Here is a 22650-nt window from a genome sequence, read left to right as displayed (position 1 = left end):
GGGACTAATGAGCCTCACACACAGTCACAGACTTGCAGGAAGTTGTGCTCGGGGAAACATGTGCATCCCATTGTACCTCAGAGTTGCAGGGATCTCCGCGGCTCACAATTCCCTGCGGGCCCCAATGTGCATCGCACAGACAATCCGCATTGGGACACATCCTGGTAATGTAACACTGCGTGAAGCTGCCGTGTGTCTGGGGCTTATCATGGTAACCAGTGCAAATGATGGGCTGTAATGAACAAAGATGAACAGCAGATTGGTGCAGAGTAGCCCTCAAACAGTGCCCTTATCAACTGGAAGTAGTTCCAACAGATTCTCCCTGTGTGTATGACATTTTGTTTGGGTCCGTTTGTGCACACAGTATATGTGGTTATGCATGTTTATGATCATGTGTGCAAGTACAGTCTGAGTGTGCACTATTACTTGATGTATTCTTTTTGTCTTTAAATGAAACAGTGTGCAAGGATAAAGGCGGGAGGGCAAAGTAAAAGGAAGGAAAGAGGGAATGAGGAGGTGGGAGGTGTGTGTGTGTGTGTGTGTGTGTGTGTGTGTGTGTGTGTGTGTTGGGGCTGGGGGGTAGTTTACACGAGCAACAGCTGCTGGGATCATTAAGTGCTTCAGCTCGAGCCCGGAATCATGGATCTAGTCCACGCTTTCAGACATTAATAGTGTGTGCATGCCTGTGTGTTTGTGAGTGGATGAGTGAGTGTGTTTATACACTTAGAGGGAGATGGTGAAAGAGACTCTGTCCCCTCTGTGCAGCACGTGTGTGCAGCTGCGTACAGACGTGCCGCTGTGAGCGCAGATTGAAGACGCTCTCCATCGCTGTATGTTATTCAGAACGTGCGGCCCCATTTTAGTCGCACCTACATGTGTACGAACGAGAGAACACGAGCGCGGAGAACACCTGGGCCCCACGCCTGCAACAGTCCACATTCCCTGTGCTCCCCTGCTCCACTCCCGCAGCTGGTTCCCATCTCGGGAGGGAGAAAAAAGGCCATTTGCAGAAACTGAAAGACCGCTCTCTACAAATGATCACTCTGCTCAAAAGATCGCAACAGAACAAAAATCTGAGTGAAAGAGCATGCGATAAACAGCTGGCACTCTGGGTATGGACCAAATGGCTGATCACAACAACACAGGCCACTCACGCAATGTGGAAAATGCATTTCCAAAACATTCCTTTCTGCTTTGGGAATGCTGCAGCTTCTCGTGCCTGACCTGCAGGGGTCACGCTCACATCTTTGAGACCGATATGTCGAACAAGTTGGGAGGTGGGGGCGTGGGGCTTGCATAGGGAAGAGGGCGAGAGAGGAAAGGGGGAGGGGGGAGTGCAGAAGTTTTGGGGGTTTCAGTGGACCCTCTGAGAGTCAAGAGTGGAGGGAACAGAGCGAGGAAAAGAGGAAGGGAGGTACTTGACATCTGGAAAAAATTAGAGACTATGCTATTGCCCTGTTTAAAGGGGGGAGAGACTGGAGGGAGAGATAGAGGAATAAGGACGGTAGTGTGTGTGTGTGTGTGTGTGTGTGTGTGTGTGTGTGCGTGTGTGTGTGCGACCCTTTCATCTACGAAGTCTTATTGAAACTGTCTGCGTGCACGTAATCAGCCTCAATCACATAATGACACTTTGAGAATGTAATGCCTTAAGATCTCAAGATCACTGGGCTGCACAGAAGATAACACTCATACTCGGGGAACACGAACACCCTGTGATAGGCTGCATGAGCGCACTCAAACAAACAAAAAACATGAAAGCGAGCACAAAAATGCACATAAACACATGATCTGTGGATCAGAACCGTTCAGTCTAACAGTGCGCACCGAGTCTCAAACGAGAGCACAAAGAACGTGGGCCTTTAAGAGTCATTAGAACAAAGTCAGTGAGTGAGTAAATTAGAGAGCTGGGACATCTGATCTGCAGCTGTCAGCTCAGTCCCCATCCACACTGCTTTGCTTCTGTGCAATGTCGCCCTCTGCAGACACGGAACATTACAGCATATATTTCCAGTCACTTACTTTTTTTTTTTGTTGCCCCTTTCTTCAGAGTGGTGACCCTAGATTACCAAAGCAGGCAACTGTACCTGGACCCCTGATGACTCCAGGTTGATTGTGTCGCAATTAGTTTGTGGCTATTTAATAAATTGCAAATGGCTGAATGGTGGGCAATGTCAGTAAGTCTGTCAGCTGGTCCACCATTTGGGTCCATACAGAAATAGAAAAGCCAAGCCTGTGATAAGTGGACCTGAGCTACGAATTAAAAGGCTATTGTTATTTCAGCATATTTTGTGTTTTCAGGAGGAATTTCTTAAAACAAAATTGAGCTTAATCAAATCCCCACATATTACTGAACACTAACTAATACATACATAATACATGGACAGTGGCAGAAGGAGGGGCCAATGGATCAATTTTGCCCTTAGCGACCCCTAGTAGGATAATCCAGGCCAGGGTCAGAGGTCAGGTTCCGTTCAAGAACAAAGACTGCGTCAGTGTCTTGCTCAAGGGCACTTAAGACTCAGAGGTCCATTATTATTAGGGTGTTGTCACCCTTGATTAATCCCTCCTTACACTTACAGTCAAATTGTGCAGTGCCCATGCCTGAGTAATTATGGACTTTATGACGCGGTGTAAAAAAAAAAAAAAGGATATAAATAAATTGTAGGCAATTTTTTGCCTTTTTGTTGAACAAAAAGTCCACATCACCTGGCTGACACAATTTTCTTTCAATGTATTTACATTCCCAGCATGAATACAAGCTGCTCAGTGTGCAGTAACCACATCTAACCAAGAGATGACACTGTCTACACAATCTGCTCACACAGTGTGTGTGTGTGTGTGTGTGTGTGTGTTTTATGTGTGTGTGTGTGTGTGTGTGTGTGTGTGTGTGTCAGAGTGCACACTGAGTGATAGAATTTTGATAGGGGATATAAATAATTTTACTGTCAAACACAGACTTAAACTTTGATTACATGGTCTTGTTTATGACTGTCTCCATGTATCTTCTCCTTCCTTTTCTAAAATAAGATTTAAATTGTGCAATTACTATAACAGATAATACTTGACAGTCATCATCAGTGTACGTCTGGTGTATCTCCAGTATTGCCACCTCACAGCAAGGGCGTGTTCCCTTGCGCACTACATAGGTAAGTACAGCGAATCCACCTAGGTTGGACAGTGAAACGATCTCTGATACAAACACTGATCTGAACTATCTTTTCTTCCTGTCTGTTCTACATCCAGCATCAAACCGCATATACCGCATGTCAGCGATCCACATTCAGTTTTTCCCCGTCACTCCTGACAGCAGACCTACATTCCTTCCTACAGGCATACTGCCATGGTTTGTTAGTTGCAGGTTTCTGGACACACCCAGCTCTGACTCTACCTTTCCAAAGATGCCCCCCCCCCCCCCCCCCCCCCCCCTTTTGTGTTGTCCTTTTCCTCAGTTGCCATAGAAATAAGCCCAGGCAGGAAGTGACGATCCTCATGCCCATGCAAAGGGGGAAATTTGCTTTGTTGGATCAACAAATCCAAAGCAGGTAGGGGGTTACAAGGACAATCGACGTGGCATGACGGAGCAGGGCTTTCTCCGAAAAAGAACTAAGGAGCATAACTTAGGCAGAACAAGTCGGACATTAAGTAGAAACACACAAACACATGCTCAAAACTCCCCCACATGCTCATCACGCCTGGATGCAATCACACAACTCCTCTCACTTACTCATCGTTTCAGAAAACAGCTAGTGCTTGTGGGTAAAGCCATCTTTTGCAACCGGGATTTCCGAAGAACATCACTAGACAATCTGTCATCGGACCTGAAGTCATGAAGCAATGAGAACAAACCGATTATTATTGAGACTTACTGTCTCCACACCTACTGGCTTATGATCAAAAGGCTTCTTACAATACATGTATTACAGGATTTTTTTTCAGAGTTGAAACAATAGATTGGTTCAACAGTCATTTCATCTGAAATAGTAAGGTACTGTTTTGATAATCAATTAATCTTTTTTAGTGTCTTCCATGCAAAAATAGAAAATATTACAGTTTCAAATTACCCACTTGTCTTTGTCCTTGATGATCATAAACTGCATGTGTTTAAGTTTTTGAGTGTTGTTTCGAACAAAACGAAAGCAATTCAAGGTCATCACTACGACAATAGGAAATTGTAATGTGGTCTTTTTACACTCATCTAAAAAAAATTAAAAGTTGATTATAAAATCTGTATAAAGGTTTAAAAACAAGGTAGTTGCATTCCCCCAACTTTTTTGAAAGTACAACTTTTTTTTTATATGAGTAGTATTGATGATGTTTGTTTCTCCCTTACCTTGGAAACAGCACAATTTGTTCCCTGATAGCAAGCCATGGCCTTTACACATGGTGTGAGTGTAAGCAGCCTTGTAGTTTTTGCTGGCTGTAATTCGATTTTAGAAATCTAACAGCACATACCACGATGTATGATTAAATCAGCACCACTTTAAATGTGTTTTCACGTGACTTTACGTCTCTGTAAGAGCTATCACCTTGATCTTTTCTTCTCTTTTTTTTGACACTTTAGTCAACGTCACTCTATGTTCCGTTTTCAAAAAATAGGGTCCGCCCCTCCGTCTTTCCCCGCCCCCATTTTCCACATCTTCGATTGTGACTGGCTGTGAACGGCGCCAGTAACTCCCACCCACCGGGGCAAACCACGCCCCCCCACAGCCCAGCCGCTCTCGGTCACTGAGGCGAGGAGCTGAACCCCGAAGCCCAGCCGCCGCGGTCGCGTCTCCTCCAGCCGGATAGGATGCTGTAGCGTTTCCCCCCGCAGAACCGTAAGCGTTTCTTTTCATGAACACTTGTAGCACGCGTGAGTTTGTGTCTTGTTTTTTTTTTCCTTCTTTTTTTCTCGCTGATGCCGCCCAAACTTCCTGTTAGAATGAAGCGGCGGAGCTGACAGCGCTCGTGTCGTGTTCCTCGCCGGCCGCTGACTCGCCGTGGTGAGATACCGGCCCTTTCGACAGAATAGTTAATGGACTTCCTCCTGTCGTTTGGTGCCGAGTTAAGTGTGTGTGTGTGTGTGTGTGTGTGTGTGTGTGTGTGTCTGTGTGTGTGTGGGTGTGAGAGAGAGTGAGCCTCCGCGGAAACAGTGTCGGTGCGCTGTTTGGGCTTTTGTCGAAGGGGTGCGCGATCTCCACGGCCACACGGTTTACATCGGGACATTTTGTCTCATTCTGCCGACAAGTTTTAGCAACAGGAGCAGAGAAGGGGCTGTGGACACCTGCGGGTGTCTTTTTCTCTCTGCCCCTGGAGTTTTGTTCCGGATTCCTAACTGACTGTTTTAATTTGGCCAATCAGCACTGGTCGCCGTGCTGACATGGCGAACTATCATTCTCCCCTTCGTTCGGTGCGTTCAAATGACCTCCAGAGATCGCAGTGACGACGTGAAGCCTTGCGGGTCTCCCGGTCCGATGTGATGGGAGACAGACCAAAGTTGTCGAGTGTGAAGTTACACTAATGTCTGTGTTTTCCTGTGTATTTCACTCTACACATTATATCTCCTGCGAGGTGTGTACACGGCGAGTACAGTGTTTTCCATGCACAGTAGACCTTGGAAGTAGATCCAAAGAAAAACAAAACAAGACATTTGAAGGCATCACTTTGGATGCTGAAAACATGTAATGGAGGTGTTTTCTTCCTCTTTTATAACATTGATAAACCTCACAGTCAACCGAGGAGTTAGGAAACCATTGAGCAGACCATGGTTTGCAGCCCATCGCACTATCGGTTTGTTAAATAATCATGAGCTGTTCAGTGCTGTCGGTCTTTCACTTCACTTTTTGTTGTGGTGCTTGAGTGTCCGGTTTATTTTTGTCAAAAATCACACTGTAAATCAATACTTGGCCTTAGCACCCCTCAGACCAGACAGGATCAGTTCATGCATGAGCGGTGATGGAAAACAGCATCACGGTGCCATTCACAAGTCACATGATGGCCTGTGGGCACAAATCGCCATCCCTATACTAACCCAGGCGAGTGTAAACCAAACTGTTACTCTTTTTGTTTTTTTTGGTGTGTGTGCGTGTGTTTGAGGGTGAGGCCATAGTTCATAAAAGTTGTGATGAACTTAAAAGGATGTGTGGATTTTTACATTAGAGGAAATTATGCAGAATACACAATGGGCTACATTACAAGTCCTTTAATCCTTTATATATTCTACTGAGTTTGCAAATTGACACACATCAGCAAACGGTTTCAGATTTGTGGATTAGTGTACAGAATGATTGACAGAAAAATTCCTCTGCAATTTATTGATATGCACGTGTTTAAGACATGGTTAAGCAAAAGAAGAATTATTTGATTCCGGCGTCTCCGATGTGAGTATTTTCCAGTTTTCTAGCACTTTAAGCAGAATATCTTTGTGTTCTGGACCAAAAGACACAATTGGACTTTTAAAGATGTAACCTTGGGCTCCGGGAAGTTGGGACCTTTCCGACCTTTCGTAGCCTTAATTGCTAATCATCAACATAATTGGCAGATCGTTTGATAATTGATTGATAATTAAAAGCTTCAGAAGTAGGCAGAATTGTTGTCATAAGACTTGGTTTCAAACCCCTGTGTTGGCATTCATCTGCCTAGTTGAACTGCACTCAAGCAAGATATAGAAATCAGTGGCCCTCCAAGCTCCCGGGGCAGCTTATCAAATCTGCCCCCTGGATTCTTCCACAGGCATCAGTGGACCAGCTTATCGCTGTCCGGCCAAAATGTTCCCTTCTTCTGCAGCATTTCTGGGCATAAACATCCAGCGTGGCCAGCGTGACTCACAGACTTATCTCTATGTCACTCTCTCCTCTACCCCAACACCCACTTAAAAGCTGGTAAATACAGACCTTGACTAATACTCCAAGTGGCCACTCTGAGTACAGCACGCAGGCGATCGCTCATGGTTTCATAAGGTTATAGGATGCCCTACTTCCAGCCAAGCTGGCTGGTCGGCACTGAGACGCATATGAAATCACATTTCTGCTAGTAACGGCGCACGTTCTAAAAATAGCCCCATGTTTTATGCCCTCAGACTTTTCCGCGAAGAAAAAAAACAAACTGAACATATTCTTGCCTTCGTTTTTCTTTTTCTTTGTATCCATAGCAACCTGTGATTGAGCAGTAACACAAAGTGTCCCCTGTCTCAGCAGGAAAGAGACAGAAATACATCCTTTTGTGATGCAGCTTTCCACAAAGGCATGCTGTTTTTCAAGTTTCTTTTTCTTCCCTTCTCTGTGCACGTGGAAATAAGCGACGGTCGAATGGCATACTGAGGCTGCCTCTTACCCCTTTGATCGCTCCTCGAAGCCCACATTAGTTTTCTCTCTGCCTGCATACAGAAAATACAGGCACTCTCATATAAAAAAAATGCTGTGTGAAATATCTTCAAGCAAGCCAAGCGCTATCAGCCAGTACACTCCGTCAGAGATGAGGTCAGAGGTCAGATAAGCTGAGTGCCACCGACCGATGAACATATGCTATCACACATCTGTCACAGCATTTTTGTTATGGAATTTGGCTTTCGATGTATGAATCTGGCTAGATGTGAGCCTATTTAAAGTATCTTGTGCTCTCGGGTCTGACGATCAGTGGCTCATGCACAGCTTTAACCCTGCATGTCTGCGAATAAGCTTCGCTGGAAGAGGCTGTTGCTTTATCGGAGGTAGAGTCAAAGATGGGCCTTCTGCGAGGACCTCTTTTTGCAGCCCTGCTCGTAACGGAGCAATGGTGAGGATGTACAACTATGTGGAAAGTCGGGTTGAAGGCAGACCTGCCGCTGCAAGAATGTGAATAGTCAGAAAGCAGATGGACCGGCTGCTAAGTCAAACGCTCGTGTTTTGTGACAGACGAGGCTTCGCCTCGTGAAAGCCGCAGGGCTTTCTGTATGTATGAACAAAATGTGTAGCCTGTAGTCATGCTCTCCTCGTATAAAAATATGTACCTTATGTCCTGTTTTTTTTTACATTTTTGCCTTAAAAGCAGCATTCCAGAGCAGTTCAGTGTTGTTGTTTTTTTTAAAGTTGTCAGTGTGGTGGGCCTTTTCCTTTCCGGGCACTTTGATGGTTGCTATGAATGGGACGAGTGGAAGAAAAAGTCTCTTCCCTCATCTCTTCAGTGCAGCGAAAGAGAAAAACATGCCGGTGTTTTACTATTAATGATTGACTCTCATTACGTAAGACCCGAGGGCAAAACCCCAGCACTTCTAGTCTTACAGCGCCGGAGGCTCAGTGGTGTACAATGCGACAGTGATCACTCCGTTGAGGAAGGTAAGTAGGGCACTCGGTGGGATGTTCGGGGACTCTCATCTCCCGGCTTCATCTACAGATTTTACAGTACATCCATGGCAGGAAGCATTACAGACTAATACACAGCTTTTCGCACAAGCTTTTAAGCTCGTGAGACGAAGAAGTGTCAGGAGGCGGTGACACTTCCAACTCAAACTTGGCATCTGTGCTCGGATCATTTTTTGAGGCCATGCTCTATAAGGAAGTGTGTCGTCGCAAACTTTGCCTTATGTGAAGTGGTGCTTGCTGCTGCTGCCCTCATTGTGTGTATAAACATGGGTGTATTCTTCGAAGAATTCAGCCAGAGCTGGAGATTTTCCATTCAGGCTCTCAGCACTTGTGGTGAATGTTTTATGGCTGGGTGGCCCTTTTGTTACCTAAAGTCTACACACGTGTATTCACACAGACGTGACTATGCAGGAGTTAAGCGTAACGAATTCCCCCCCGCTCGATTCACATCCATAAAGCTACAGACGCAAACCTGAAGACACCAGACGTGTCCCAGCGCGCCGAGCAAACGCAGCGGCTTGATGAGCTAATTCACGCTCCCCAGGTTTATCATATCAAACCTGTTCTTTGAGTCTGTGCTCCAGAGCTGCGAAGTAAACCGAGTGTTCCGGTCTGCTTCCAGCGGATTGTTGACTGTAGCTAGCTGTGTGTTATGGTGTGTCGGGGGTATCGAAGCACGGCGCACATTCTTTCCTGTTGATGACTCATGTCCTGGGCTTGGTACTGACTGTAAGCAGGCCCTCGGGGAAACCACAAAACTCACACACGCACACACACACGCACACACACAAACACACACATACGCACACACACGCACACACACGCACACACACACACACACACACACACACACACACACAAAGTTAAACTACCAGACTGTTTGCATGAGATGTATATATCAGCATGCTTAAAACCAGGCAGTTTGCACAATTTGCATGCAATTGAGCGCACACACAAAGACCACAGGCATTCCCTCACTGTGTTATTCTAGTCCACCTGACGGAGTGAGCCCTGCTCGCATGACCGGCGCAAGTCCATGCAGCCTCACTCGACTTTAGTCTTCTACAGTATCAGCGTAAACAGGGAGTGGCTATAAAACACACAGAAGTGTGACTTATTGTACACAATGCATACAGTACAAGTAGGGGCAGGTCTTTGGGGCAAGGAGAGGAATCAATGTTACATCACGCTGAGAATGTGATGCTCCCCGCTCACCACACGGAACGGTAGATCTCTGTGGTTACGTAGAGGCATGAAACTACGCCCACAAACTTTTGTACGGCGGATTTTACGGTCGTGTCCCCAACAGAGGCTGGGATTCACAACATTTAATCATTCAAGCACATGGAAAGAAATGTTAAAAAATCCCATGCAAATCTGAAATGCTGGTTCAGGAGCAGGAGGCCGGGGAAATTCAATTTAAATGTCCAGGTTAGAATGTTACATCTTATCTGCTTGGTGTTAGATATTGGATTTCCACATATTATTAGAAGATTCAAGTAACATGTGACTATGAAACACTTTAACTACTGAAAGGCTCAATTCATCACCCACCCTTATAATTATTGGCTTAGGTTTAAACTTTTTTTTGTCTCAGGTGTATAATCATTTATTATTTTTTTCTCATTAACTATGTTTTAGTTGTATCTGGCAGATGCAAATGTGAGCAGCCACTTAAGTCATGACTTAATCATTCTTCTTCAAGGATAGTCTTGTTTTGTGTGATGCTCTGCACGCCCCAGTGTGAATTCATACTGTATTCCTGATGCTCACGTGCTTGTGTACAGGTAGAGCGTTGATCATAACACTTATCTCTGCCCATAAATACTGACTGAAACATTTATTTGAAATCAATGTGTGTTTGCGTTCTCAACTCCAACTTATCATAACTGTAAACACAAAGCCAGACAGCAGCCTCGGCGTCATGGTGCCAGGTTAACCCTGAGCTGAGTATTAAAGACCAAACAGCTCATGATAAAGACTTATTTACAACTCATGTGTTTTTCTATATGGGGTATTTGTGTGTAGCCTCCTTAAAACAAAGCTGATTTGGACTTTGGGGATTTCATGTCCACAGTTAGGCTGTTGGCCGAGAGTCAGACACAGTGAGTAAGTGATTCCTCTTTGTGTTTTTTTTTTCTGTCTGGTCCTGTTTGCTGTTACTCGTCTCTATTTAACTGTGCCGCTCTGACATCAGGGTGTTTTTAACCTTTCTCCACAGTGCTTACTGTCTTGGCGTGGCCTTCAAAGGTCAGAGCGATGCTCCTGGCAGCGCCGCTGTGATCTGCGTTACTGCGGTTTCCACAGAGACGAGACAACGGTGGGCAGAGAGAGGGGAAGTCGCGAAAAGATGACGTCGCCGTCGCCCACCCACAGTGACAGCAGCGGCTCCTCTAAGCACGACAGCAACCAGGTGTGTTTGTGGGTCTGCGTCTCAGTGTATCTTTGCGTGTGTGTGAATAAAAAGTCCTTGGAGTCGCCGTTCGCATTGCAGCATCTGTCTCTCCTCTCGGTTAATGTCAACTGACCTCAGATTTGCTGAATTTAAATACACCATGTACTGTGGTGTCCCTAAGAAAATAAAGCAGGTCAAATGTTATGAATTTGTTTTTAATCGTCTAGATCTAATTGTTGAGATTAATTCAATCATTAAGGGTTGTTATCTCTGACTGAACAGAGTGTGCCTAGAAAAACCACACCCTTTAAATACTGCTGACGTGCTCTAGCAAAATAAGACTGTCTGCCTTTTACAGATTTGAGGTCGTGTTACTTTTCTCTCACAGTTGACATGCTCCCGTGTCTCTCTCCAGGACAGCTGGGAGATTGTGGAGGGGCTCCGAGGGGTTCCTGCCAGCATGCAGGAGCCTGTCAGGCAGGAAGGTTTCCTGCTCAAGAGGAGGAAGTGGCCCATGAAGGGATGGCATAAGGTCAGTACCTAAGCTGTCCACTTAAAAAACCCCATACAGCAACAGCAGTGAGGCACGTGGTGTCGTTAGATAACAACTTTTTTTTAACCCTGGTGCAGTCTCTTAATGAACCGGAGATGTATTTTTCACCCTCAGCTTCATTTGCCTTTAATACAAGGGGTGTCGGATAAATGGGCCACAGGTTGTTATTGCATATTCAGAATGTTATTTTCTTATTAGTAATGTTTTTGTTCAATTCTGGAGCAAAGCCACTTTTATTTTTTGATGTTCTGTAGTTGTGCATCTTAAGAGGCAGGACGATTGTTGTAAAAGACCTCTCATATCCTTTTGCTGCGAAGAAATACTGCATTTATGCATTTTAAGAGTGATACTGTACATGAGTGTCCTGCTGGTGTCAAGATTGAACCAGCAATATTCTGAGTGAGTCGTCCCCAAATGTCAAAGTACAATCCCGACCCGCTGTCTTTTAATACCTCAAACTACATTTCCTCCTCTTCACCGTTTTAATCCTCTGTATTTCCTTCTTTCCGTTCTCTATATTCCCTGCTGATTATACTGTAATGCTGACTCACCTTCCTCCCCCTCTTCTCCATGTGAGTGTGCTCACATGAACCTGGAAACTTCTGCCTTCCAACTTGACAGAATTGCCACGTTCATAGTGCAACATTTTAACCCACAAGGACGCTACCAAGTTTTGTCAAAGTGCCTTGTCAGTTGCTTTGTAAATCTGAAGTGAGCAAGTTGTGCTTGTAAACTGTGGTTATGACTATAAACGGTCCTTATCCACACCGCTAATCTTGTGTTTCATTGCTGCTGTTTTAAAATTTGAATGGCAAGGTCAAGGGAAAGTAGTGTTATTGGTGCAAAACTGCACCGTGGCTGCTTACCGTTCTTTCGCTGTTTCTTTTGCTGGAAACGACTGGAAAACTCGTGACTAAATACTGATAAAGTTTTTTTTTTCTTTTCCCCATCTAGAGATACTTTCTGCTGGAGAAAGGCATCCTGAAGTATGCAAAGCGTGGAACTGACGTAAGTATCACCTCGAGAGCATAATCTGTTTGTCAGACGACATGCGCTAACAACGTGTTTTTCTCTCAGCTGAAGAAGGGGAAGCTTCACGGCCGCATAGACGTCGGCCTGTCTGTCATGGCAATAAAGAAGAAAGCCATGTGCATCGACCTGGACAACGAGGATAACATCTATCACCTAAAGGTAACGCATATGAGCCAAGATTATTTGAATGAAGCGTGATTGCGTGCCGTTGCTCTCTCAATGCACACAAATGCTTCTACACCCACAGGTTGTTGTTTTATTCTGTTTCATACAATACACTCACTGCGGCTTCCTCCGAGTTCCTAATTTGACTTCATGGCACGCAGGTGAAGTCTCCCGAGCTGTTTGAGGAGTGGGTGTCGAAGCTGCGTCACCACCGCGTGTTTCGGCAGAACGAGATTGCCATGTATCCCCACGAGAGGAACCTCTTTCACCCCCACACATCATCCTCCCCCTCCCTCAATGACTCTATGAGAAAGGTCAGTTGTTTCACTTGTTTGTTAGCTGGAAAAATTTGGGAAAAAAAGAAAATGGAAAGTTGTTAAATGTGAAATTACTGTATGTGCCTCACCCTTCCTCATTTATCGCACTCTGTCAAACAGAGGTCGACTCTTACCAAGCAGGCGTCAGTCCACCAGTCTATGGTCAGCTCGTGGCTCCATTCCTCCGAGGACATGGACAAATGCTGCAAAGGTGTGTTTCTACTCACTTGCTTGTCTTTTTTCCCCCGTCTCCTTTTTTGCCTGACTTATTGTCTCCTGGTTTGTTATGAGGTGTCTCACTCCAGCAAATCCTAAATGTTCCGTTTTATCTCTCCATCACTTTGCTTTCTCATGCTCCCCAACGTTCACCTGATGATAATCCATTTTTCACTCAGACTTGGAGGAATGTCAATCGTACCTGCTCGAGCTCAACCTGCTGCTGAAGAGCATGGAGGTCCTCCACCGCACGTACTCCGCTCCAGCCATCAGTGCACTACAAGTAAAAAGCACACACATTACGTTGGCCATAGTGTCGAATGTGGATACATTCTTTGTTTTGATTGATGCTATTTGCAGTGATTCCCAATGAAAATGAATTAACCCAGTTTGTTGATGTTACAGAAAAAGCAATTACTGGTGCTGCACAGGTCAGTTTTGGAAGACATTTTGTTTTCTACTCCCTAATAAATGTTTGATGGTGCCACAGGCGTCTTCTTATGACATCCCCAAAAAGGATAAGAGGCCAAGGAGGTGGCGATCCAGAAACAGTGGCAAAGAAACCAAGGCCACACTACAGGTACATCTTCCTTTTTTTTCTGCTCATGATTTAAAAGAAAATGTTAGTTCACAACATTCAACTGTGATAATGAAGGGAAAATAATGGTGTACAGTTCTTCACCTTTCTGTGTTTGTCCCCCAGGTCCCAAGCTGTATCTCCTCCAATTCCCCTCGTCTTCATGCCTCCAACCCCAACCTGTCTACCACTGAGACAAACACCCAGGAGGCCTGTCCTGAGTCCCCGGACTCCCCTACAGACGTGTCCCGTCTACAGGAGGACTTTTGCAGGCTGGCCAACAGTGGTGAGTGCTCAGAACCTCTTTTTACTTTTCATAAAAGAAAATGCTTTTTTTTTTGTTGCTTCTAGTTTCCATGACAACTCTGTACATATTATTGCTGTCTTTATCTCTGTCCCTGGCATTTGCTTCGCTCCAGTCCACAGCACGCTGAAATCAGCCTTTAGCTCCCTGGTGGCAGAAAGAGACAGGATGAGGCACACCATCGACATGCAGGCCCCCCAGCCGGTGCAGGTCCTGGGCTTAAAGACAGCCTATGCCTCAGTGAGTTACTCTTGTGATCCACAACGCTCAGTTCTGCACCATTGCACCACGAGAACGTATATTATACCAATTAAACCGTCTTCTTGTCATTTAAACAGGAATGTTCAGGCGGCTCCCACTCCTTGGTCCACCAGGTATCCAATGAGAGCAAAGCATCTATCCCAGAGTCGATATCGGAGTTCTTTGATGCGCAGGAGTACCTGCTCTCCTCCTCCTCCTCTGAGGTCAGATTCTATCTTGTGCCTCGTCCTCCTCCAAATTCTTCATTTGTAAAGCTAAATCCAGTGATCTTTTAATAGAATGAGTCTATGAAATATGAGAGATTAGGAAAACATTTTTCTTATCACCATTTCCTAGACAACAAAGGAGGCACATTTTTGAATGTCTTGTTGTAACTAACTTCATTTTATGATTATATAAATTAAGGGGAAAGCAGTAAATGCGTACGCTGGATATGTTTGGCATCTTTACTTAATTCATGATTATAACATTATTATTAATTGACTATTTGTTTTTAGCACTGCAGTAGTCAGACAATTCAAAGTCAATTCTAATCAAGAGCCAGTTGTGCAGGAAGAGTAATCTACATTTTATCGGTCCTAGAACTGGGAGTAGCAGCTGGTTTTAACAAAACTAATACCTGCAAGTCACAGATACACTACAAATGTACAGTAAACTCATTGACATATTTTATTTTCCTATTCTGATGATTGAAAAGTCGTCAGTTTTTGTCTTTTGATTTTATGCTCCGGTCGCTTGCTGACCTTTCCTCATTGATTTTTTTTTTTTGTCTCCAGGTGTCCGACGATGACTCGTACATCAGTGATGTCAGCGACAGTGTCTCCATGGATACATGCAGCAATGAGGGAGGCAGTGAGAGACACAACTCCGGTACATGATACAGCTGCAAGTTGTGTGTCTGTGAGAGCAAAAGCGAGAAAGACGGAGACGGTGTAAAGAGCACTAATTCGGTCAAAGAGAGTCATGACTGTGATCGACCATGTGTCTGTTTGTGTATTTTTTGAGAGTGTAAGCATCAAATAAATTATGAGTGTCTGGAATCAGAAACTATTCACTTGCTCAGGAAAATGTGTTGGACATGAGCGCCACTATCTTCCTGACATGTTTACAAACTGCAAGGTTTCATTCTTCAGTTTGTGACAAAGCATCTGTGTACTGGCATTATTAATTCCCTGCTGCAGATGGTGTGTGTTCTATATTTTCTCTGCATAAACCCTTTGCCTCCATAAAGAAAAAATGAATCAAATCGTTCAGTTGCAAATAGAAATGTTGGTTTAAACTGGATTATTCTGGTTTAGATCATATCATTACCGCTTGTGCAGAGGAAAAAGGTAAATTAGAATTTCAATACATGCCACACATTAGTTAGGCTGTGCATTGAATTGATTTTGGACATCTGTCAGTATAATGAGTATTTCTGGACTGAAGCTGATGGAAAAGCCAACATTTGTGTCAATTTATTGTTTTATATGTTTACATTTGGCCCTGTGATAGGCTGGCAACCTGTCCAGGTTGTACCCCTACTCCCGCCTAAAGGAGGGATAGGGATAGTCTCCAGCTCCCCCCCGACCCTCAAGGGATAAGCCATATAAATAATGGATGAATGGATGTTTAAATTTAACCATTTAATCCCCCAAAATATCCCTAATTCACAACATTTGTTCAACTCTTTTAACAGTTTCTCCTTGAATTCCCTTATATCCCTTCAAGAAAAGCATCTCGAAGGGCATCTAGATCATGATGGGAAACCAGAATTCTCCAAAGAAACCGTTACACTTACAGTTTTTTCCCACTGGGTGAAATAAGAATGTTAGTTCTGGCTTTAAGTGCCACCTATGAAGCTACAATATATCATCATCTCCCTGAAAGCAGTTATGAACACCAGAGACTTTACCACATCTAATTTTAGATATTTCAGCTCTCGCGCTGCTCTGTCTCACTTGTATAAAAATATCTTTCTCCTCCTCCTCTCTCTCTCTTTTTTCAACCTTTCCCTCATCCAGTCAGCAGCGTGGTGACCCTGACTCGCCGGCGCTCCACGCTGCCCTCTCCCTGTCCCGCCAGCAGCGTAAGCCTGTGGAACATCCTGAGGAACAACATCGGGAAGGACCTGTCCAAGGTGGCCATGCCGGTGCACCTCAACGAGCCGCTCAACACCCTGCAGAGGCTCTGTGAGGAACTGGAGTACAGTGAGCTGCTGGACATCGCCAACCAGACTCAAGACCCTTACCAGCGCATGGTGAGAGGAAAAGAACACGCGCATGATAATACTGCATGTAAAAGTCTGCAGGAGCCTCGCAAACAAGTTCTAATTCTACTTATGTACACACACAATTATACATCCATGCGCATGCATATTATAGTCTCACATGAGCAGTGACTCATACTCTCATGGTAACAGAAAATAGGGAGGTTCTGGCTCGCAGAAAGTAAATCAACAAAAGTGAATGGTTAGGGGAAAAGAAAAATTATGCATCACAGTTATTGTAGCGAATTTAAGATCAGAAATATGTTCTGGACTCGGTGCTCTTCCTCCGGCAGCTTTTTAAAAATGATACTCTGATGTTTGTCTTTTGCTCTGTGCACGCTTCTGGTAGGGGATTTAATGAATCGAACAAAATAGAGTTTGCTAGCTAGAAGCTTTCAATTATCTTTCCTTCGTCTTTTTTTTGTAGACCTCAAGTATTTATAGTTTATAGGCAAACACAGGACAGACATTCATCATTCCTCTCTGACTTCTTTTTTTACACAGGTGTATGTTGCTACGTTTGCAATATCTGCCTATGCATCCACCTACCATCGAGCAGGAAGCAAACCCTTTAACCCTGTGCTGGGAGAGACGTACGAGTGTGACAGACCTGATAAGGGCTTCAGGTTTATAGCTGAACAGGTAGAGGTCACAGTTAACAGCACACACACACACACACACACACACACACACGCTCACACACACACACACACACACACACACACACACACACACACACACACACACACACACACACACACACACACACACACACACACACACACACACACACACACACACACACACACACACACACACACACACTCACACACACATACACACACACACACACACACGCACACACACACACACATGATTCACCATATGGGAATACACCCCCTTGAAAGTATAGCCTGCCTTACCCCTGATTCCCACCGGATGCCGAACGGCTGCGAAACGGCGACGGAGCCGATAGGTGTCAATTAAAGTCAATGTGTGTATTTCCACTGACTCTGCGCGGCTCCGTCACAGCTCCGACGCCCCGCAGCCCTCCGGAGCAGATACGCAGGGCTTCTATTTTTGCCGGACGCCGGAGCACACACGCTGCAATTCAGCACAAAACAGGTCGTGCGGGACAGGAAGTCGAGCACAGAAACAAAGATAAAACATACTTTAACTGTCAAAATAAAATACACCGTGCTCACGGCGGATCATATTTCCCTGCACTTCACCTTGAAAACCTCATAATGGGCGGAGACAGCCCTGAAGTCAACAGGTCAGAGGTTTTCAGCGACCAGTTCACCCCGTGTCCAAAATCACCAAATCATTTATGACTCGTCGCATCCGTTTTATAAGGACAACATAAAAAAGGATATGGCATGGAGAACAGTAGCAGGAGTAATGGGTGTGGATGGTGAGTCACTCATTTTGTCCACTTAATAATAATAATTATAACTATTGTACTTAGCCATGGTAAAATCACAATAATCTCCACAAAAAAGAGAGAGATCAGCAGGTCAGCACCGAGTTGTTTCCCTTCGACTCTTATGGATGGAAATAACTTGCTGGTTTGTGATTCTCTTTATAGAAACTACACCCTGTTATATCGCGCGATCATACGTGAATTCGCGAGATCTCGTGGGTCCTCGTGACGTCATGGCCGCACCGCAGCGCACCACTGTGGCGGAGGCGGTGGGGATCCTGCCCTGGCCTGCTGATCTTAGCCTCTGTGGTTGTCTTGCAATTATGCTGATCTCTTAAAACGTGTGTACTAATGGTTTATAGCTGGCAAAAAAAAAACAACCTTTCCCACCCATTTTTTTTATTTGACTGACTGATGAATGCACCTTCCTGAGCTGTTATGTCTAAAACTGCTTTGTGCATTTATCTCATCTCATCGTGTCTCTTCTCCATGTTTCCCAGGTGAGTCATCACCCACCTGTGTCAGCATGTCACAGCGATTCAAGGAACTTCAGCTTTTGGCAAGGTGAGCATGTTTTCTGATAAACATCCCATTTCCCCCTCTGCTTGGCTATTGCCTCATTGCTGCTACACCTTTGTTTCTGGGTGTTTGTTACATGCTGACGTTTATATTATATATATGATGTTGTGCAAGATTCGTTAACCACATTTAACTCTACGTGGCCTTAGTGTTCTTACTGTAATTTTCCATCGTGTGGTGATAAAGTACTTTATATTTATATATTATAACAAATAAAAAATGTAATTAATGATAACTCATTTGTTAATTCAGACACTTTCAATTTGTTGTTCAGAAACAACTGAGCAGCCATTGATAGTCAGAGAAACTGCAGACTGTTGCCGTGTTTGCATTTCACTCTGTCCACATGAATAAAGACACTGATTTATAAAAAGACACCGTTGTTTGCTGAAGAGATCAGGCTTAAGATCTGATTTAAGATTGTTTGGTGATTTCCACTGTCAAAAGCGCCCACCTGTTATTGTGTCTTCCATTCTCCTTTAGATGTTCGATGGAAAAATAAATTCTGGGGCAAATCCATGGAAATTGTTCCCATGGGAACCACACATGTCACACTTCCTGCGTAAGTCCTTTAGTCTTTTACTTACTGTGGGTGCCCATGTGTGTTTGCGTGTGTATATGTGTCTACATCCTTTTATGGTCAACAACCACGCACAGTATAAGTATGAGGAATTAAACATGATTTTTTTTGTGACATACAGTATTAAGTACTGTCCATGTGTGATTTTCTCCAGCTTTGGGGACCACTACGAATGGAACAAAGTGACGTCCTGCATCCACAACATCCTGAGCGGCCAGCGCTGGATCGAACACTATGGGGAGATGTCAATCAAAAATATTAACAGCGACGCCTGTCAGTGTAAAGTCACATTTGTCAAGGTTAGAGAACAGAAATAATTCAATCCCTGTCTTTATTGTGGCTGCGTGTCTTTCAGTTCAGAGAGGAAAGAAATTGGGGACAACATGTTTTTCATAACTCAACAATGCACCTAAAAATCTTCCATCTGCGGGATGTCACCTACTCCTGCAGTGCATTTCTCATTTATTGCTGTTGTAGAGACATACTTTTCATGGCCCACCTACTCTGACAATCATGCCTACTCATCTTCAGGGCTTACACTTACACTATGAAGGTCCACAGCGCCCTCTGGTGGTCGAAAAATATAAAGAAGAAAACGGAAAAAATACTGAACACAAACGCCTAAAATCATGCAGCATTTGTTACATTGTAATTAGAAATGCTACATTTGCATTCACATTTTACCTCTGTCTCCAACTCTCACAGGCAAAATCGTGGAGCTCCACAGTGAACGAAATAGAGGCCGTGATCACGGATTCAAATGGAAAAATTGTGCACTCCATTTTTGGAAAGTGGCACGAGTCTGTGTTTCAAGGAAACCCACCTTCTGCCACATGCATCTGGAGAGCAAGTGAGTGATTGGTGCACTACAGCAGTTCAATCATAAACAACCTTATTTGACATGACGTTAATTTATGTACATGTGTGTGTGTATACAGACTCCATGCCGGTGGACCAAGATCAGTACTATGGCTTCACCCAGTTTGCAGTGGAGCTGAATGAGCTGGACTCCACCCAGAGACCTCTACTGCCCCCCACAGACACTCGCCTCAGGCCGGACCAGAGGTCGGCGCTCTTTCTTTATATGCCCGTTTATCTGAAATGTGTTTTGAAATCTGTTTGTCAGACATCATCCCTACCAATTATAGAAACTTAATGCCTCACCTCAGCTACTGTTTGAGCTATATGTTTATTCTTATTCTAATGGCCTGTACAGATGACTCTTTTTAGTGCAAATGGATTTAAAGCTACTAACAGTAACCATGGCAAAAGTCTAGTGTAGTTTAGGTCCAGGAGGATGAAGTCAAACAAACACCAATGTCCACTCATATAGAAGGAGATGATATAATACGTTCAGAATATAGTAAGATTTTACAAAATGAATTAGCTTGAATAAATAACATTCGATAATAAGTTCATAAATCCCAACATTCTGTAATTAGTCTGCTCAAGTACATGAATAAAGAAGTATCAGTGTCACAGAAAAATTTTCAACCTTTTTTCTTATTAGTTTCCAAAAAGATTCCCTTTCCAATGTGAATGTAATCTGCAGATTTTGTACCAAATTTATGTAACAGCCAAATTACATTTGCATAACAGTCCCTATTTTTTGGGGGGATTGTTACGGCCTGGGGGGGGGGGGGGGGGGGGGGGGGGGGGTCACATGGTGATGGCAATGCTCTAGTTCCTACTGTTCTTCATCCTGAATCACCCTCTCTCGTGTCTTCTCTGTGCAGGCTGCTGGAGGAGGGGAACCCAGACGCAGCGGAGGAGCAGAAACAGAGGATAGAGCAGCTCCAGAGGGAGAGGAGGAAAGTGCTGCAGGACAACAGCATGACGCACCAGCCGCGCTTCTTCAAGTACGCCGCTCTTTACTTAATTGTGCCTTTTATTTGTGTGCAATCAGACACACACACTCCTGGGGCCTCCTCAGGAGCCACTGTGTCTCATGTGTTAACAGTCTGCAGACTTGTGATAAACAAACTAGCTTGTGAAGCAAAAAAAGGCCATTATTTCCCTTTATGTTATTATCCATTAGATGATCACATCCATTACAGAAGTAATATTATGCGACTCAACACTCAACAGACACTCTACTCAATCATTAACCGTATGTTATGCACAGATAATTCACAACACATCCTCCTTTATTTTCCTTGATGTTTTAAATTAGAAATTTTTACCGTGAAATTAAAGCAGATACACACAAGTTAAGAAGCTTTTGCTGGCAGACAGATTCTTGTCCAGGTGAGCTAAGAGATTATTATGTACATTATAAAGACACTATTGGCAGTAGGTGAGGCTGTGGCTCAGGAGATGGAGATGGAGCGGGTCGTCCACTTACTGGAAAGTTTGGAAGGTTGTTGGTTTGATCCCTGGCTCCTCCAGTCCTCACGTGGAAGGACAAGACACTTAACCCCAAATTGTGTGTGTATTGTAGAGAATTGGTGTGTGTCTTTGTGTGTGTGAATGGGTGGATGTGATGTGTTGTGTCATATAAATACATTTCTGCTTACCATGTAACTGTTATTCTGGAAACTGATATGTTCATTTAATATGACCAGGTATGAACTAAACAAAAATATGATTGGTGTATCACTGGAGACGTGTCAGTCACATTTCTTTTCTCGTTGCGTCGTCAGGAAGTCGAAGGATGACACGTGGGTGAGCAACAACGCATACTGGGAGCAGCGTCGGGACCCGGGCTTCGGCAAAGTGGACTTCCCTGTGTTGTGGTGACCTCTGGACTCAACCACACGTCTCCACCACAGCTCATCCTAGAGAGGGAAGTTTCAAACTGAACTGAGACCAGGCCGCGAGTGTCCTGGCTGGGTTGACGCGCGTCACTCCCATGTCATGGTAACCTGGACCAATATGGACATCCTGCCTCCACTCTTGGGACAGAGCGTTGCCCCGAATAACTTCTGTATAATTTATAATGTTTCACCTCAAAGGGTACACCTCCTCCTCTTATTATTATTATCATTACTGTAATTTACACAGTGTATTGTGTAATATTCATATCATTATCTTCGGTTGCATCTCAGCATTTACCAAAGTGCCTTTTATTGCAGGGCTGCACTTAATCGACTGCTTTAGCAGTTATGCAAAAACACTTTTAGTCAGAGACTTAAAAAAAAAACTTGTTTGGATGATGTCAATGTACAGTACAGTACAGTAGGTGGACTTTACTGCAGAGAGAAGGAAGAGGCGCTTGGGCCTTATTTCAGTGTGCTGCCTTGTTAAAATCACTCATGACTGTCAGGACTGTGGATAGAGTTTTTTTACTGAGGAGGGGGAAAAAAGCAATAATACTTTATGTTGAAAGAGGACAATAAACTGTACAATGGACAGCTAAGTTATTGTGATGTCATTACTTTGTACCTTTAAAGCTGCTCAAAGACACTTCCTTCTATTCTTTCTTCTTTTGTTTTTCTTCTGTTTTTCGGTCCCCACCAGGTCCTGGCGGAAATGCCTGGCTTTAGCTGCTGAATGCTCCACTGTGTTAACTTACAACCTCTGTTGTTCTTGGTCTGCTGGTTTATAGTTAGTTTCAAAAAAACCTTCAATCCAATCAAAAAGCAATTCTGTTACCAAAACCAAAGAAGAGCGTCGTCAGATTGAGGTGGAGAAGTTACATTTGACGGGCGTTGATGTTAAGTATAAAATATCTGTGTTGAAA

The 22650-nt window shown here is 44.2% G+C and overlaps 1 protein-coding gene across 2 annotated transcripts; it reads left to right on the top strand.

The window, feature by feature from the left end:
- The first annotated feature begins 8177 nt into the window (after positions 1-8177).
- On the top strand, positions 8178-22326 carry LOC118292113 (oxysterol-binding protein-related protein 3). Of its 2 annotated transcripts, none has more exons than XM_047330247.1 (22): positions 8178-8291; positions 10540-10731; positions 11102-11245; positions 12221-12274; positions 12344-12457; positions 12625-12777; positions 12901-12991; positions 13176-13279; positions 13487-13576; positions 13700-13859; positions 13993-14117; positions 14216-14341; positions 14915-15008; positions 16142-16377; positions 16891-17028; positions 18310-18373; positions 18872-18950; positions 19123-19267; positions 19674-19818; positions 19907-20033; positions 20705-20827; positions 21611-22326. In XM_047330247.1, the coding sequence occupies exons 2-22, from the start codon at positions 10669-10671 to the stop codon at positions 21705-21707; spliced, it is 2472 nt and encodes an 823-aa protein (XP_047186203.1). In that variant the 5' UTR covers positions 8178-8291; positions 10540-10668; the 3' UTR covers positions 21708-22326. The 2 variants fall into 2 exon arrangements, with proteins under 2 accessions (XP_047186203.1, XP_047186204.1); XM_047330248.1 differs by having other exon boundaries at positions 8179-8291; positions 11129-11245.
- Positions 22327-22650: the final 324 nt, after the last annotated feature.

Source organism: Scophthalmus maximus, chromosome 22 (assembly GCF_022379125.1).
Source record: "Scophthalmus maximus strain ysfricsl-2021 chromosome 22, ASM2237912v1, whole genome shotgun sequence".
Taxonomy (NCBI): Eukaryota; Metazoa; Chordata; class Actinopteri; order Pleuronectiformes; family Scophthalmidae; genus Scophthalmus; species Scophthalmus maximus.
This window is presented reverse-complemented; position numbering and strand designations above follow the sequence as displayed.

Bases quoted from the DNA above. Each gene is read 5' to 3' on its own strand.
- LOC118292113 (XM_047330247.1), top strand. From the start codon at position 10,669: ATGACGTCGCCGTCGCCCACCCACAGTGACAGCAGCGGCTCCTCTAAG. The intron at 12,458-12,624 runs GTAACGCATATG...CATGGCACGCAG, and splicing joins ATAACATCTATCACCTAAAG to GTGAAGTCTCCCGAGCTGTT. The intron at 17,029-18,309 runs GTAGAGGTCACA...CATGTTTCCCAG, and splicing joins TCAGGTTTATAGCTGAACAG to GTGAGTCATCACCCACCTGT.